The 15,089-nt window shown below is 39.0% G+C and overlaps 1 protein-coding gene across 2 annotated transcripts in view; it reads right to left on the bottom strand.

Moving 5' to 3' along the window:
* The window catches only part of ZCCHC14 (zinc finger CCHC-type containing 14), a 35,577-nt gene that overhangs the window by 12,082 nt on the left and 8,406 nt on the right, over positions 1-15,089 (bottom strand). For both annotated transcript variants that reach the window (XM_035117493.3, XM_035117494.3), the window contains exons 3-5: positions 3,393-3,466; positions 1,223-1,294; positions 916-1,025 (exon numbers count right to left, since the gene is read on the bottom strand). In XM_035117493.3, coding sequence (XP_034973384.3) covers positions 916-1,025; positions 1,223-1,294; positions 3,393-3,466 — 256 coding nt within the window. The remainder of the gene's footprint in view (positions 1-915; positions 1,026-1,222; positions 1,295-3,392; positions 3,467-15,089) is intronic.

Raw genomic sequence — 15,089 nt, 5'->3', positions numbered from 1 at the left:
TCAAAATAAACTTTCACAAATGGCTGATACTTTGGTATCTGGTGGGCCCTTTTGGCTCCTAAAACTGCAAACAAGGGACCAATAAAAACCCCTACCAAGGAGAACTGCCTGAAAGTCTTAAACATGTGTAAAAATAATAGCAATTCAGGTACAGACACTGTCAGTGCTGGTACTGGGTCCAGAAGGTACAGTCATACCTCAGTACGCCTCGGTTTGAGTATTTTCAGTTTAAGTACTCCACGGACCTGTCTGGAACGGATTAATCCACTTTCCATTACTTTCAATGGGAAAGTTACAGGTAGGTAGCCGCGGATTCTTATCTCATTATGCATGATCAAGCTTTCTTTAGCACCTCAGCCCTTGCTTTTTCCCCGCAGGACCAATTGCAGTCATCAGCAGTCATTAACAGCCATCTACAGGTTTACCACTCCCATCAGCCCATCACCCATTCCCACCCACCCCCACCACCTTCTGAGTCTTCTGTTTCAAGTGTATCTGAAGAAGTGTGTATGCACACGAAAGCTCATACCAAAATAAAAACTTAGTTGGTCTTTAAGGTGCTACTGAAGGAATTTTTTTATTTCAATGGGAAAGTTCGCTTCAGGTTAAGAAAGCTTCAGGTTAAGTACGGACTTCCGGAACCAATTGTGTTTGTAAACCGAGGTACCACTGTACTAGATATGCCACCCCACATTTGGAGCATAATTACTCAACACTAAGGAAATGCTGTCAAGATAAATGTGCATAAAACTAACAGTAAACTTAAATCCCAGTAAATCTGACAAAACATTCAAAAACCAATATGCAGACAATCAAAGAGCAAGGGAATTATTAACAGCAAGTATTTGACCCAAACAGGTTTCCATTTGGTGTAGTTTCCTTTTTGCACTGACATAAAATACTTGCAAAGCATACCTAAGGTCCGATTCCAGGTCCATGTGGTTTCTTTCTAAGTAAAATGAATCTGGACCAGCTAGGCATGGAATGAATTTCTCCAATTTTTCTTCTGGGTACATTTGACCTAACTAAGAGAGAAGACAATATGTTTGAATGCAACAATTGAAAATGGAAAAAACAAACCAACCCAAGCTTATTTACACAATTTATTTAAAAACAGCGCCTTGCAGATAGCCACTGTTTCAATTGTACTGATACTAAAACATACCTCAGGATGCTTCTGAAACATTTTTTTATACAACCCAAGACATCTTATTCTTTTTACCTTTGAAATGAATTCAGCCACTTCAGCAGAAGACTTTGTTACCAATGTCACTGAAGAATCAGACCATAAGACCTTTGGGAAGAAAGAATAATTTGCGTTACCTGCATCAAACACATCTGGAATTGGCCTTGCTTGGATGCATGACTAGTGCCCTCAGATTGGTGACTGAAAAGCGGATTCTGGGATGTATCCCTGCCTACTTTTACATTCCAAAGATGACTATCTTCCTCCCTTCTTCCTGGGGCCTCTGAAGTAATCAGCTACGCCACTGTCACTAATCTGTACTGGCACAGATTGCAACATTTTTTCTCCCATTGTTACACAAAATCCTTTGTTGATTATAGTGTATTACTTTGTATCTGAATTTCTGTACCAAATATATTTCAAGTTAATACTGTACTACAAATCCGAGCGCATTTCACATGCCATCCTTCGGACAGGTAGCATTACTCTATGTGGGAGGAACTGTTCCATATTAAAAAAGGACACGGAAACCATATACGTCACATGAACAAATTCTACAGTCAACACCTACTGTAACTTGTACAAAAGCTGTGGTTATACTCTGCTTCCTTAGGTCTGAAGCAAAAAAGCAGCACAAAATGTGCCTCTTTACATTAGCAAAATATTACTAAGGGAGAACTCCATATTGATGGAACAGTCAACATATTGCAATAATCACACCCACTTGCAGTGCAGGTTGTTAATGATGGGGGCTAATGCGTGCGAGAATATGACACATTGTAGAATCTGCAAATCTATTGCCTATCAGGACACAAGATGGGCTTCTGACCTATGCCTATGGATGTGCACCTGAAGATTTACCAAGCCAACATGGTAAGCATTCCCTTTCATGTATTTTCAATAAATTTATTGAAAATTTATTAACACTAGCCAGAGGATCATTAGGCTGTTGGCTGACTGATTTAATTCTGCTATATGTACATTTGAACACAATGCCCAAGAATTTATCCAGCACTTAAAATTTTGTACTTTTTCAGTCTGAGATAGAAGCATTTGTAAATTATGGGGAAATAATGCCTTATGCTTAAAAAAGAGGGGAGGGGGAGAAAATTAGAGTGATATTTCTACATGACTCTAGTATCGATGACAACCAAACACACACAATTTTCTAGAACTGATGCTGCTGCCAGAAGTACTGGTGAGAGGAGAGAGTTTCAAAATACATTACGTAATTGAGGAATTTCCTCTTCCCAGCACTTCTTCCACCAAAACCAAGAAACGAAAAGCAGGGTTTCTAGTACCACCACAGTCTTTTAAAAAATCTCTTTTACACACAGATAAATGATACAACGTGAGGAACTAACTAAGCTCTTCAGGTTATACAGCCTTCAGAACTATGGCAGGATGGTTCTATTAGATTACATCTCACTTGCCTTTCCAGACACTTGAATGTGAGAGAGTACCAATGAGATCTGCCCAGAGAGGATGGGATACAAATCTAAATTAAAGAAATATATTTGAATTTTCAGTACTATTTTTTACAAGTTGGCCCCAGAACAATTTTGCTGACAGCTACCTGTAATTTCCACTGAAATTCTAGCACAACACCCCTGTGTTATGCATGTGATATTCTGGGTAGAGCAGTTTATATATGCAACTCTCTCTCCTTTTGCAAATCACCAATAATAAAACAGCAGCCAAGTATAAGTAGAAAGCTGGGGAAAGAAGTTGTGAAAAACGGCAGAAGCATTTGGGCAGAAGAGGCAAAGAGGCTGCTTCTGCAATAGATTATCTACAACCAGGGAATCAGAGTGCAGCTAAAAGGCACAGGGATGTTTTGCTGTTGTGGCTTATACTGAGAGTAAAATATATTCAGTGCATTTTTTTAAAATGCTGAAATTAAATTTTAGCTATTCAACATCTTTACACCCATGTCCAATTTTCCCTATCACTGTATGGCTCACCTCCAGTTAGAACATGGTTTCAATATACTGTTTGGTTTAGCATATTGGGATGTAATATGAGAAGAATTTTATCAAATGTTTCAGATATAGTTTTGGTGTCAAAGCTAATAGCGGTTGAACACATAGTTTCAGTGAAAAGACATCTGCTAAAGCAACAGTATCCTCATGGCTTTGAGTGCCCCAAAGGCTGGTCCCTTTCATACCTCTTTTAAATTTAAAAGATCTCATTCCTTGGAACTTACCTCAAAGGAATATTCAAAGTTCCTATCATTCTTCCTGTGCGATAATCCCTTTAGTTCCACTTTTTCAACACTCACTGTTAGAAAACAAAATGAACAAGATCTGTTAGGAACATAGAAAACTGGCTTATACTGTCAGAACATTGGTCCATCCAGTTCACTACTGTCTACATGGATGGGCAGCAGTTCTCAAGGTTTCAGCTGCGGGTCTCTCCCAGCCTACCTGAAGATGCCAGGGATTGAACCTGGGACCTTCTGCATGCAAAGCAGATGCTCTGCCACTGTGCTATGGCCCTTCCCCTCAAAGGAATATTGTTGTGTCCCAAACAGGCAAAAGATGAATGCACAACATTATTTCCTTTCTCTCAGTTTCAGAGGTGCAGGTTCACAGATGTTCCTGGCAGTAGAAAACAGCAAAAACCCTGCACATCTATAGTGTACGCTGGTGTTCTTGGCTGGCATCAAACCAAACATGACAAAAAGACTTGGCAAATTGGTAGATAAGTTTCAGAATAATAATGACCCCTAACTCTCACACCTCCAAATAGGCTAGGCTAAGCATGGTGACTAGCTCAAAAATCATCCAGTAATAATCATGGGTAAATGGCAATTTCCAACTTCCAATCGTGTTTTCCCAAGGCAACCATCCAGCATTTGTTTCACTGTTGCTTTCAACTTTTACCTTTCCTAATGCACCCAAATTCTAGATCCTTGATTCCTTCTAGCAGCTCATTTCTACCTAAAACTTGTAGAATAAAGGCCTCTCTTATGAACTTCAGACAACTTCCCCATCTCTAGCAGCCTAGATTTGTAGAAGCTATACTTCTGGTGAATACAGGAGCAATTGTGGTAACTATAATTGTGATTCTATGTGGAAGACGTTTACAGGACACAGTACTGTTTCTATTATGGTTGTGAAGGGGAAAGGTTTTGCTAATGAAGCGGGGAAGAACAAGAGAACCCTCCCCAATCATTGATACTTTGTCACCCAACTAAACTTTTCACTGGCTCCAGGAGACTAGGCTCTGCATACATTTGAACCTTGAATATTCAAACTCCAAGTTGTTATGTTGTGAACCGCCCTGTGATCTACAAAATGTAATAAATAAAATAAAATAAAAATAACAGTGAGGTGTAGCCATACTTTTCTATTGAAGGAAAAATACCCCGTGACACCTTAAAGCAGGCACCCCCAAACTTCGGCCCTCCAGATGTTTTGGACTACAATTCTCATCATCCCTGAGCACTGGTCCTCTTAGCTAGGGATCATGGGAGTTGTAGGCCAAAACATCTGGAGTGCTGCAGTTTATGGATGCCTGCCTTAAAGACTAACAAATTTATTATGGCATAAGCTTTTGAAGATTAATCTTCCACTTCATCAAATGAAGTTGTCTTGAGTCACTGAAAGATGCTGCTGTAATAAATGTGTTAGTCTTTAAGGTGCAACAAAACACTTCATTAATTTTACCAGAGGAAAGTTAGCATCAAAGTCCCTTTGCCACTGGGATTCTTTGCCCTTTCCTCTAGGAAATTTGGTTCTTGTTGTCACCAAGTAGAGATGTACTGATCAGTTGAGGAGCTATGCATATGCAGAATGGTTGCTCACAACAGTCTTGAGGATTTTCAAAAGCCAAGACTGCAGACCACCTCAGACAGAGCTTTAAATGGAGCATTTCTGTGTTATTCTAAGCACTGGCACCCTCTTCCATTGCTGCTGTGCATGAGAAAACACATACATTTGCTCCTATTGTCAACTCAAAAGGTGCTCATCAATCAAGCTCAAGATGGACCGGATTTTCTTTTTGAACTTCATAAATGACTTTAAAAAGGCCAAGGCCATTTTCAGAAGTCATATGCTGTTATTTCTGAAATTAAAAGAGACTTTATATTAAGACATGGTTAATGAAAGCATGACTAGGCAGCAAGAAACGACATAGGCACTTAACTTGCTCTATCTGCCAAACACTTATGGAATAAAGCCACAAATGGGAGCTACTAAAACTCACATTTTAATTGTCCTGAACTCAACTTCAAAAGATATCAGAAATGTCTTTGAGGAAATCTTCAGAAGTTGACATCAGTAAGGCCTCTCTTAATAAAGTTACTAAAGGACAAAGTCATGCTGAAATACTGTTTGCCAGTTTATGCAGAGCTGAAGTTGTGAGCATTTTGAAGAACAACTGACAATTTTAAATTTGCTTTGCAAATCACCCAATACAGTACTGTACTGGCACTGAAAACAGAATGAATAAGAGTTCCAAACAGCCTTTCCAAAAAGGAAACATCACTCTTAATGAATTGTTTCTTTTTTACATTGCAAGATTCAAAGAACTATACCGTACAACCACTTCAAGCCTTAAGGTAAACAGCTTTTATTCAAGACTAAGGCTTTACAACTGAGGCACATTTGGACCATCGTTGTTTTAAAATGTGAGCTAGATGATAGGCTGTCAGAACCCAAAATTAGTGCTTACTCAGAATGTTTTTAACATATGCAAAATACTCAATTTTGAAACAAAAGGAAGAGTTGGTTGATTGTACCTTTCTAAAAACACAACTGTTCTTAGCTTGCTGGTGAATATGCCAGCAGGCAAAGTCAACAAGAACATGTTTAAAAATAGCAATGTCTGTATAATAGCAGCATTCATATGTAACACTAAACCATAACATTTCGTTTAGCAAACCCTACTCTGCAGGTGTACATGCAGCCAGAGCCCCTCCCACTTGCACAAAGGGAGGAGCAAACAAACCACAATGGGAAAAGTTTAGCATGTTGTCCAAACCTAAGATCATGATTTGTTTCATCCAAACAAACCACAATCCCAGATTCAGATATACTAAACTTTCCCTGTCATGGTTTGCTCACCCACTTACACAAAGGGGCATGATTTAATAAGCCAAACTTTATGGCTTACCATGACCGGCAAATGCAGCCAGTGAATAAAGGTAATTTGGAAAAAGTCAACACAAATATTTAAGCATTTTTCCAAACCTCACTTAGCTCCCTTCTCCTCTTGCCCACCTCTTGAATAACATCATTTCTCTCTACATAGTGAATTCCAGTTTTAAATGAAAAAGTTCATGTTTCACTTTTGCTCAGTCTGGTCCATATTCAGAGAGTACCAACATATAGGAACCACTGAAAGAAACTTAAATAAAATAAAAACTCAACTAAGCTTCTAGAACTATTTAATACTTGTAGTATTACTTTTCAGTACTTTGTACCCAAACCACATGTTCATCTTCCTCTAAAACCTAATCAGACTTAACTAATAGGGATTCATAAGTGCAGCCGGTCATTTATTTACAGAGTACTCATTCCACTGAGTAGGTATCTGAACACTTTGCCATGGATGGAAAGAGGGACATAGCATGCTATCACCATCAGCCCTACAGGGAGCAAGTGCATTGTTTTGATCGCATCTGCTATGTTGCTTAGGCAACTGCTTCATCATAGGTGAACTAGTCAGGCCTGAGGGCAAAAACTAAAGCTGCCATCCTTATGTCCAAGGGTCATAAGACTTGGCCTCAAAATAAAGTAATAGAAGATGGATTCAGCAACTCATAAGCTGGTGTCTGGTGCCTTTCAGTACAAATGATCCCTGAATTCATTCTGTTTATTAACTAAATCTGAAACACAGGCTATAAGATGTTTAAAATGTGTGTAAACTGCATTCAGACAGAAATCACAGCAATGCTGAATAGTATGTGCCATTGCAAACTCAGGAATATAGCTGATACTATATTATTGGGGCTTCAACAAAGGCCCAATAGAACACTCCACTTGAACTCCTTTTTTCACCCCCACCCCACCCCATTTATAACAGCTCAGCTGAGCTTCCTATCTCATGACCTACTCTGTTCTAAATCATTAAATATTAAGATGACACAGAAACCTTTAGACTTAAACTTTACTCTATTTAAGGCTCAGCACACGAGACACAGGATTCTCCTGATACACATTAACTTGTTCCAGAGACAGCATGAGCACAGTACTTTCCTCAGGGAGCTCAACTGGTGCCTTCATTATACACATTTAGGTGGCCTTCGGCTGAGTGACATCTGATACCCTTTAAAAATGTGATGTGGAAGGGGTATTATTGGGTGGTCTTTGGTTTTGTTTTAATTATGTATTTTCTGTTTTTTGTATTGTGATTTTGTGTTGTGAACCACCCTGAGGTCTACAGGTATAAGGCATTATACAAATTTAATAAATAAATTGTGGGATGTAATCCACTGGGAGCAGTCAAATACAACATTCCTTGTTTTGCTAGAGTGGACATGCAAGGGAATGTGTGGTCCAGCCAATCGAAACTTCCTGTTCCTCCTGGCCTGGAGCATCCTTGCATGTGACTGGTAGGTGGGCGTGACCTTTCCAGACCTGGTAAAAGGCCAAGTCACGCAGCCACCTCCCTCTCTTTGATCTTTTTTCGTCCTGCGAACTTCCTGATTCACCTGGACTGTACTGCTGGCTGCCAGCCAAGCAATCCCCCAGGTTATCTCCCATATGGGGTAAACCTGTTTGTACATGTTTGTAACTTTAAGTCTAAAGCCTGCCTTCAGGGATCACACTGTGCTCTATCTGATCATGAGTAAAACTACTTTTTGTTACTTATAAATAAGACTGTTGTGTCTTTATTCTTTTAGGAGGGATCAAAGGGGGTCTTACCAGGAATAATAAAACATATCTCAATCTGGGCAAGCCAGACTGAATTGTATATTGTCTTAAGAGAACCACACAAGTTCGCAACCAGCTTTCTGCTGCGTAAGAAGGGGAATGTAACTCTGCTATAAAAAGAAATTTGCCAGTGTGAGTTAGGAAGGATAATAATCAATATGTCCTCTCCTGCCACCCTCAACATTCCCACATAAATAAATTCCAGCCAGGCAAAAGCACTTGAGAAGAGCACTGAAAAGGGCAGCGAAGCCTCCTATTTGGGGAAGTGTCTTGAAGGTTGGAAAGACCTGGAGGGCCATATTTTACCTCTAGACCTGAGATTCCCTGCTCCTGTTTTATGGAATAGCAGTATTCATAGGGATAAACACATGGAATGCTTATTTATTGGTTGAGTCCCTTACTTTTAAATTGCTGTGCTAATCTTTTTTATGTTCCTGGCTGGTTCTGCAAATGGGTTTCTTTCAATTTCAGACGGTGAATAACTCTCATGTGTCTCCAAAAACAGGATCTAAATTAAAAGAAAAACTTGTGCTCATATCCTTTCATTCTTAAAAAAAATAAATCAAAACAAAGTATGAATTCAATGGCCAGAGGAGTAGTGAAGTCAGCATTTTAGTTAACCACAAAGTCCATCTTAATAAGTATTCCAGAAGTTTATTAGTATATTAAGGGTTATGAGAAAAAAATAACTGCTATTTAAAAGGGGAATGACTCATCTCAGGAACAGGAAACAAAAAACCAGATGAATATTATTTCTGCACAAAACAGCTGAATACAACACAGTATGGTCTGCTGCTAGAAGCAAAAAAATATTACTGTATTTTCCTGCATATAAGACTACTTTTTAACCCAGGAAAATCTTCTCAAAAGTCAGGGGTCATCTTATACGCCAGGTTGTATTTCTTATATGGCGAGTATATTCCAAACTCTATATTTTAACTGGAAACATTGGGGGTCGTCTTATACACCCAGTCATCTTATACACCGGAAAATATGGTTTCTTAAAGGTCCCTGGATAACAGTGCTATATCTTTATTGTTAATACAACTGAGTCTGCCCACTCTCTAGGAGGCTTTAAAAAAAGAAAATGAACAAACTTGTGAAAAACAAAGTGTTGTATGTCTGTTCCTGGAGCTGAGAATATATTGTTGATCATCACACTACTCTTTCAAATTCTTACCTCCTATTCACTGCATACCTAATCTATGAAATGTGTGCAGAAAGACAAAGGTGGAATTAAAAAATGTCAAAGTATCTCCAGTGCCACACTTCGTATCAGTCTAAGCAAATGTCCTGATTTTTTTTGGCAATCTCAGTTCTAGGTAAAAAACGGATTCCAGACTTCAAGGTAATACAGTAAGTACATGCATCCCTTCTGAAAAATGTGATCATCCAAAGTTCAGAGGTCAGTTCACGACCTGCAGCTTAAATATAAACTTTTCAAATATATAAAATCTATACTTGGTTGAATGTAGCTTCATTTCAGGGAAAAAAGGGTGTGAATCAATATCTAGAACAATTGAGGTTGGCAATGCCAAAATGAACACCCACATTTTAACCATTTTGAATCTTGGGAACCTATCCTTGGAGCCAGCAAGCTGTAGACAGAAAAGACTTAAGCTAACTTTCATAGCTGCCAAGTTCTCCCTTTTTTTAAGGGAAATTCCTTTATGCTGAATAGGCTTCCTCGCGAGAAAAGGGAAAACTTGGCAGCTATGCTAACTTTGCAAATGATTTTTTTTTGGGGGGGGGGTTGCCACAAAAACAACATTCGGCTTTGAATAAAGCCTTTGAAGTACAACATGCAAGGTTCACTTTCCAACTGTAATAGAAGGAAATTCCCTGTATGGGAAACCCGGATTGCTCCAAACACAGGATCTCTAGAGCAGGCATCCCCAAACTGCGGCCCTCTAGATGGTTTGGGCTACAACTCCCATGATCCCTAGCTAACAGGACTAGTGGTCAGGGATGGGAATTGTAGTCCAAAACATATGGAGGGCCGAAGTTTGGGGATGCCTGCTCCAGAGGCATAGCCCAGTGGAACGTTCAGTACACAAAATTAAAACAAGCTATTAAACAGGCTGGATGCATGTCGCAGTAGATGAATATAAACCTATGTTGCAGCTACATGCACAGTTGGTTGCCCAGTCTCAGAATGATTTCTTAAGAGCTAGAAAAGGGCAACTAAAAATTACCAATTGGTAGGAGCAGTGTGAGCCTTTTTATTTTTTAAAGAGATAGGGAATGCTGGGGTGGAGGATATGACAGAGGGTTTATACAATGACAAATCGGGTGGATCAAATCGGGTAAATGAATCCAGCATTCATTTTGATACACTATTTTTCTATGTACAGGGTCTACCTACTCTATGAACAGGGAATCATTCTGGTATGCAGTCTCTCTACAGGTAATTTTGTGATACAGCCCAACAACAATTTTACCATTTGATCTACTGCTTGAATGGGCAAGGCCTGATTTGTAGTTTTCATGGCTAAACAATGCAGCCATAAGCTTTTAAAAAAGGATCGAACAAATTCAGTGTAATAAGTCTATTAATGTTAAAATTGAATTTCTGCAGTATCCTGTGAAATAAACAGCAACTTCACATAATTAATCAAATCAGGATCTGAAGCAGCTGCAGAACGTTCAAGTTTTCGGGCATTAATTAATCCATGTAGGATTATACCTGGAACCTGTCAGTGGGACTACAATATAGTATCAGCAGCTGCTCTGACAGCATGCGCCTGAGAACTGTCTTGTGATAAGACACCCCAGCCAGATCAGATGGCAGTAACATTTGTGACTAAAAAAAAAAAGACTATGAAATTAGATTGTGAAGAAGTGATTTTCTACATTTTGATGATCGTGTCTATTGATTTACATGGGGATTTCAGTGGACAAAATGGAATTCGTAAACAGAATATACATGTATACATACAACATAAAAATAGCATAGCTGCCAAGTTCTCCCTTTTTTTAAAGGGAAATTCCCTTATGCTGAATAGGATTCCTCGTGAGAAAAGGGAAAACTTGGCAGCTATGAAATAGTGAATATTATTTTAAGATGTAAAATATTATAATACTGCATCATAATACTGTATGCCAGGGTGGGGAAACATCAGCTTGCAGGCTAATCTTGGCTTGCCACATTACCCTATGAGACTATTTCCCCCATACCACGCCTACCTGCTGTTGTCAATAGTTACATCAGCTGATATGGGGGAGGATATGATTTAATCCTGCCTTGGCTGTCTTATCCTGTTCTCAGCAAAGCCCTCACACCTCCTTCCCAAGGCCCAGCTCATTGCTCACCCAGCTTTGGGAAGGCAGTGAGAGGGCTAAGGGCAGGCGTCAAATGTTGCTGAGGGCCACCAAAAAAGGTATTGAGGGCCGTATTTGGCCCTCGGGATGAGCATTGGACCACCCTGTCTTAGAAGCTTATAGATACTGGTGTCGCATACAATTGCAACAGAGCCCACACGTTACTGGCCAGCGTGCCCACACATGCCCACTTGTTGACAATCTACACTACAGCATGAAAGAATCAATTGCCTCGTTCATTTTAAAAAGTAGCCTCAAACTAACTCTTTCCCCGTACTACTAAGTAGCTATATACAAGCCTGAACTATCAGAGGACTGTTGCCTTCCAGAAATCTAACAAATGCCAACCCAGTCCAGACACCTGCCTATTTTTCCTTCCCTCTTCACCAAGTCCTTCCAAAGTACAGTACTTTAAATGGGAATCTATGACATGCTGTATTTCGGATGAAAGTAGAAAAAAAACAAAAACTGTAATTCATCTTCAAACTCTTACAAATTTCACAAAACACCTGCCCCAATTCAAAATACAGAGAATGCAACTATTATCAATGCATGGCTTCTTGCTATCCAAGGAATAACAGCCCCATCCAATCACTCTTTGAAGTCATATATACACCCAACCTGTTCACATGAGTCACACAGGGATACTCTCTTAAATGATCTTGGTGATTTATACCACTTTCTCTCAGCCGTGTATGTAAATGATGTAATTTCATCACTGCTGCCCCTTCAAGTTATTGTTAAAAATAGCACAGGCATGATGCACTGATGAAATGGATACACTCAATGCAGTGAGGTAATGCAATAAATCAATGGTCCTTCCTAAGAAGCACAACACAAGACGTTGGAGAGGATAGCAGCTCTGCATTTTCTACTTGGTCTTTTCCTCCTTCTTCTGCTTTCATTTTTCCTTGATCAGAGAAAACAAAATGATGGCTATTCAAACTATAAAATCAATTTAAAAATCAATTTGGTGGGGATAGTCATTCCCATTACTTCTAAAGTTGATCAAAAGGCTGCATCATTTACCCCTTTTAAGACTTAAAATTGCCTAGACCACATAGACTCAATGTAGATTAACAACATTAGAAACAGAAGAACTTAAATATGCCATAAACAATTTCCATGCTTTAAAAGTATACTACTGAAGTATCCCATGAAAATTACAGTACTATACTTAAATGTGGCCATGACTTTAAACGAGTTCAGCTTCAACATTCACTTTCATCTTAAGTTTAGAATACTGCTACATGGTAGAGCTGCATAACGGACAGAAAATCCACGTTTTACTAATTCTGCATCATTTGAAATCTTAAATGGTGAAGTATTTGGAGTTTCATCTGGTTTTCATTCTCCTTGGCTAGGGCCGGACATACTTCTTCACATCACTTTCCAAAGTTTTCCATTCATAGTAGGCCCTCACAATCAAATGGCACTGGTCCTGACCCAGCCACATGTTATGATCTTCTGTTCTATGGAGCTTTCTATTTTATCAGGTTATATTCCTCTCAGACCAAGGCCTGTATACTGCAGGTGCTGTTTGATAGAAGTTTTCTCAGCAGCGTTAGCCCTGATATTTTTTTCATATTTGGACCCTATACAAAAACAACTACAGTGACTATGAATTCCAAGCAGGCTGCAGGAAAATGTATACGTACTTTCTCAATTCTTGCATGAATATTATTCTCACTTGACTTCAGTTAGATCTAAGTCCACATATTTGCACTCAGTTGAGAGCCATCATCTCCAAATCAATTCAATACTGACATTATAAAGATCAAGCTTTTCCCTTCCCTCCACATGCAAGTGGATACATTCTGGGTAACCTCTTATATTACTGCTGACATTTTAACCTCACCACCTTTAAACCATTGGATGTTCAAATGTTTTTTAAACAAGTCTTCCAGAGAAACATGTGTGTATACAAGCAACATATATTAGAAAATATGTGAGCAAGAGACTGAGTAATGAGTGAATAGCAATAGCAAAAAATAATGAAACTAGCGATCAACAGTACAGTATTCTTTCATCTCTTTAAAATTTAACCACTCTGTGCAGGAAAATAACCTGGGGGAGAAAAAACTTTAAGATGCAGATCGATTCTATGATGAGGTACAACATCTATACCAGGGTCAGAAATCTTCAGCCTGACAGCTATATTCCCTTGTTGGAAATCTTCAGGGGCCACATGCAAGTGCTGGGTGGAGTCAGAGGCAATAGGAGGAGGAGGAGCTAATTTTAAATTTACCTTTGTAGAGAAAGACTAGTTTCATACACTCACACCTCTCCTCCATCCAGGCAAAGAAGAAGCATTATCAGAGTTCACAAACACATTCCACTCAGGCAAAAACACTCACGGAGGGCAAGAAGGTGGGCCAAATGTCAGACCAATTAGGGTGTGGCCTGGGAAAAAGGGGTGTGGCCTGGGGATCCAACTCAAGGATCAGATATAAAAGCCCAAGGGTATCATTTGGACCCTGGTCTGAGGTTCTCTACCCCTTCATTATAAATGCAGAACTGTCTCACAATATTTGTTTTACACCCTACTAATTATGTTAAAAGAAAGAGAGCCCTACACACCACATCACATAAAAATCACATGTTTCTATATTGCAATGATTGCTTGAGCTTGGAAGTTGCTACATTCTTGACATGACTGCATATCTGTTATATATGTTCCTATGTAAGTGCTCCAAAGAAGTCATATGAGAAGCCCTAAGCAGTAAGGTTTTTAATGTTTTCTCCATTATAAAATACTACTGTAAAAGCTTATTGAATGTAGAATTCTCTTCGACATCTGGTTTAATGTACTCTATCCCACACTATGCTTTTGGAAAATATGCTGTGGTCAGGACAACATCTGTTACAGTTCTAAACAGACATGCAGCATACATAAATACTACTTGTTGTTCTTATCATCTGCCCCAAAAGTAGAGAAAATAATCTTGTTTTGTTTTATGTTTACATTCAGGGACCTTAATTGCAGGTTCTCTAGCAACAATATAAAAGAAATGTCCAATGTTTAGCAGGTACTGGTCAACTGAATGCCTGTATTCATTTTTTAAAAATATTGGACTAGAGCAATGTTCTCACAAACCAGTACCCTCCAGGTGTTCCATCAACCCAGGCCAGCATGACTAATGGTAGAAGATGATGGGAGCTGTAGTCCCACACATCTGGGAGGCACCAGGTTGGGAAACTCTGGACTAGACTGATTATACACAGATCATTCACTGGATTATTGTCAGGGAGGCTCTAGTTTTGTCTGTGCATGTAATCTCACAGAATGGAAAGACTGTTTTTAATTCTTTTGGAAATTAGCTCAATTTAACATGTAGACAAAAAGACAGAAGCTGAACTTCATAATGAATTAAACTTCTTGGACTTGCTTAGTCAAGTTTAACTCTTTTTGCTTCAATGCATACTTTAGGAGTGTCTATGTAGAATACTTTGGCACAAGAGAAGTTGTGCCTATATTAATGATAGTACATGATTTTCCATCATAACAAATCATATGGTGAAGAGGGTAGTATCACAAATATCCCTAGATGATATTTGCAGATTGCCAATTGAAACAGAACACTGGGAGCATTGATACCTTTCCTAGCACCACAGTGAGTTAAAGTTTGTTTAATTAAATCTCACATTCTAAAATCCCAATGGAAGTCTGGAAAACTCACTCTGACTCAAGGAAGATATCA

Source organism: Zootoca vivipara, chromosome 6, assembly GCF_965207765.1.
Source record: "Zootoca vivipara chromosome 6, rZooViv2.hap1.1, whole genome shotgun sequence".
Taxonomy (NCBI): Eukaryota; Metazoa; Chordata; class Lepidosauria; order Squamata; family Lacertidae; genus Zootoca; species Zootoca vivipara.
Note: the sequence above shows the minus strand (reverse complement) of the source record. Positions and strands in the feature narration are given on the sequence as shown.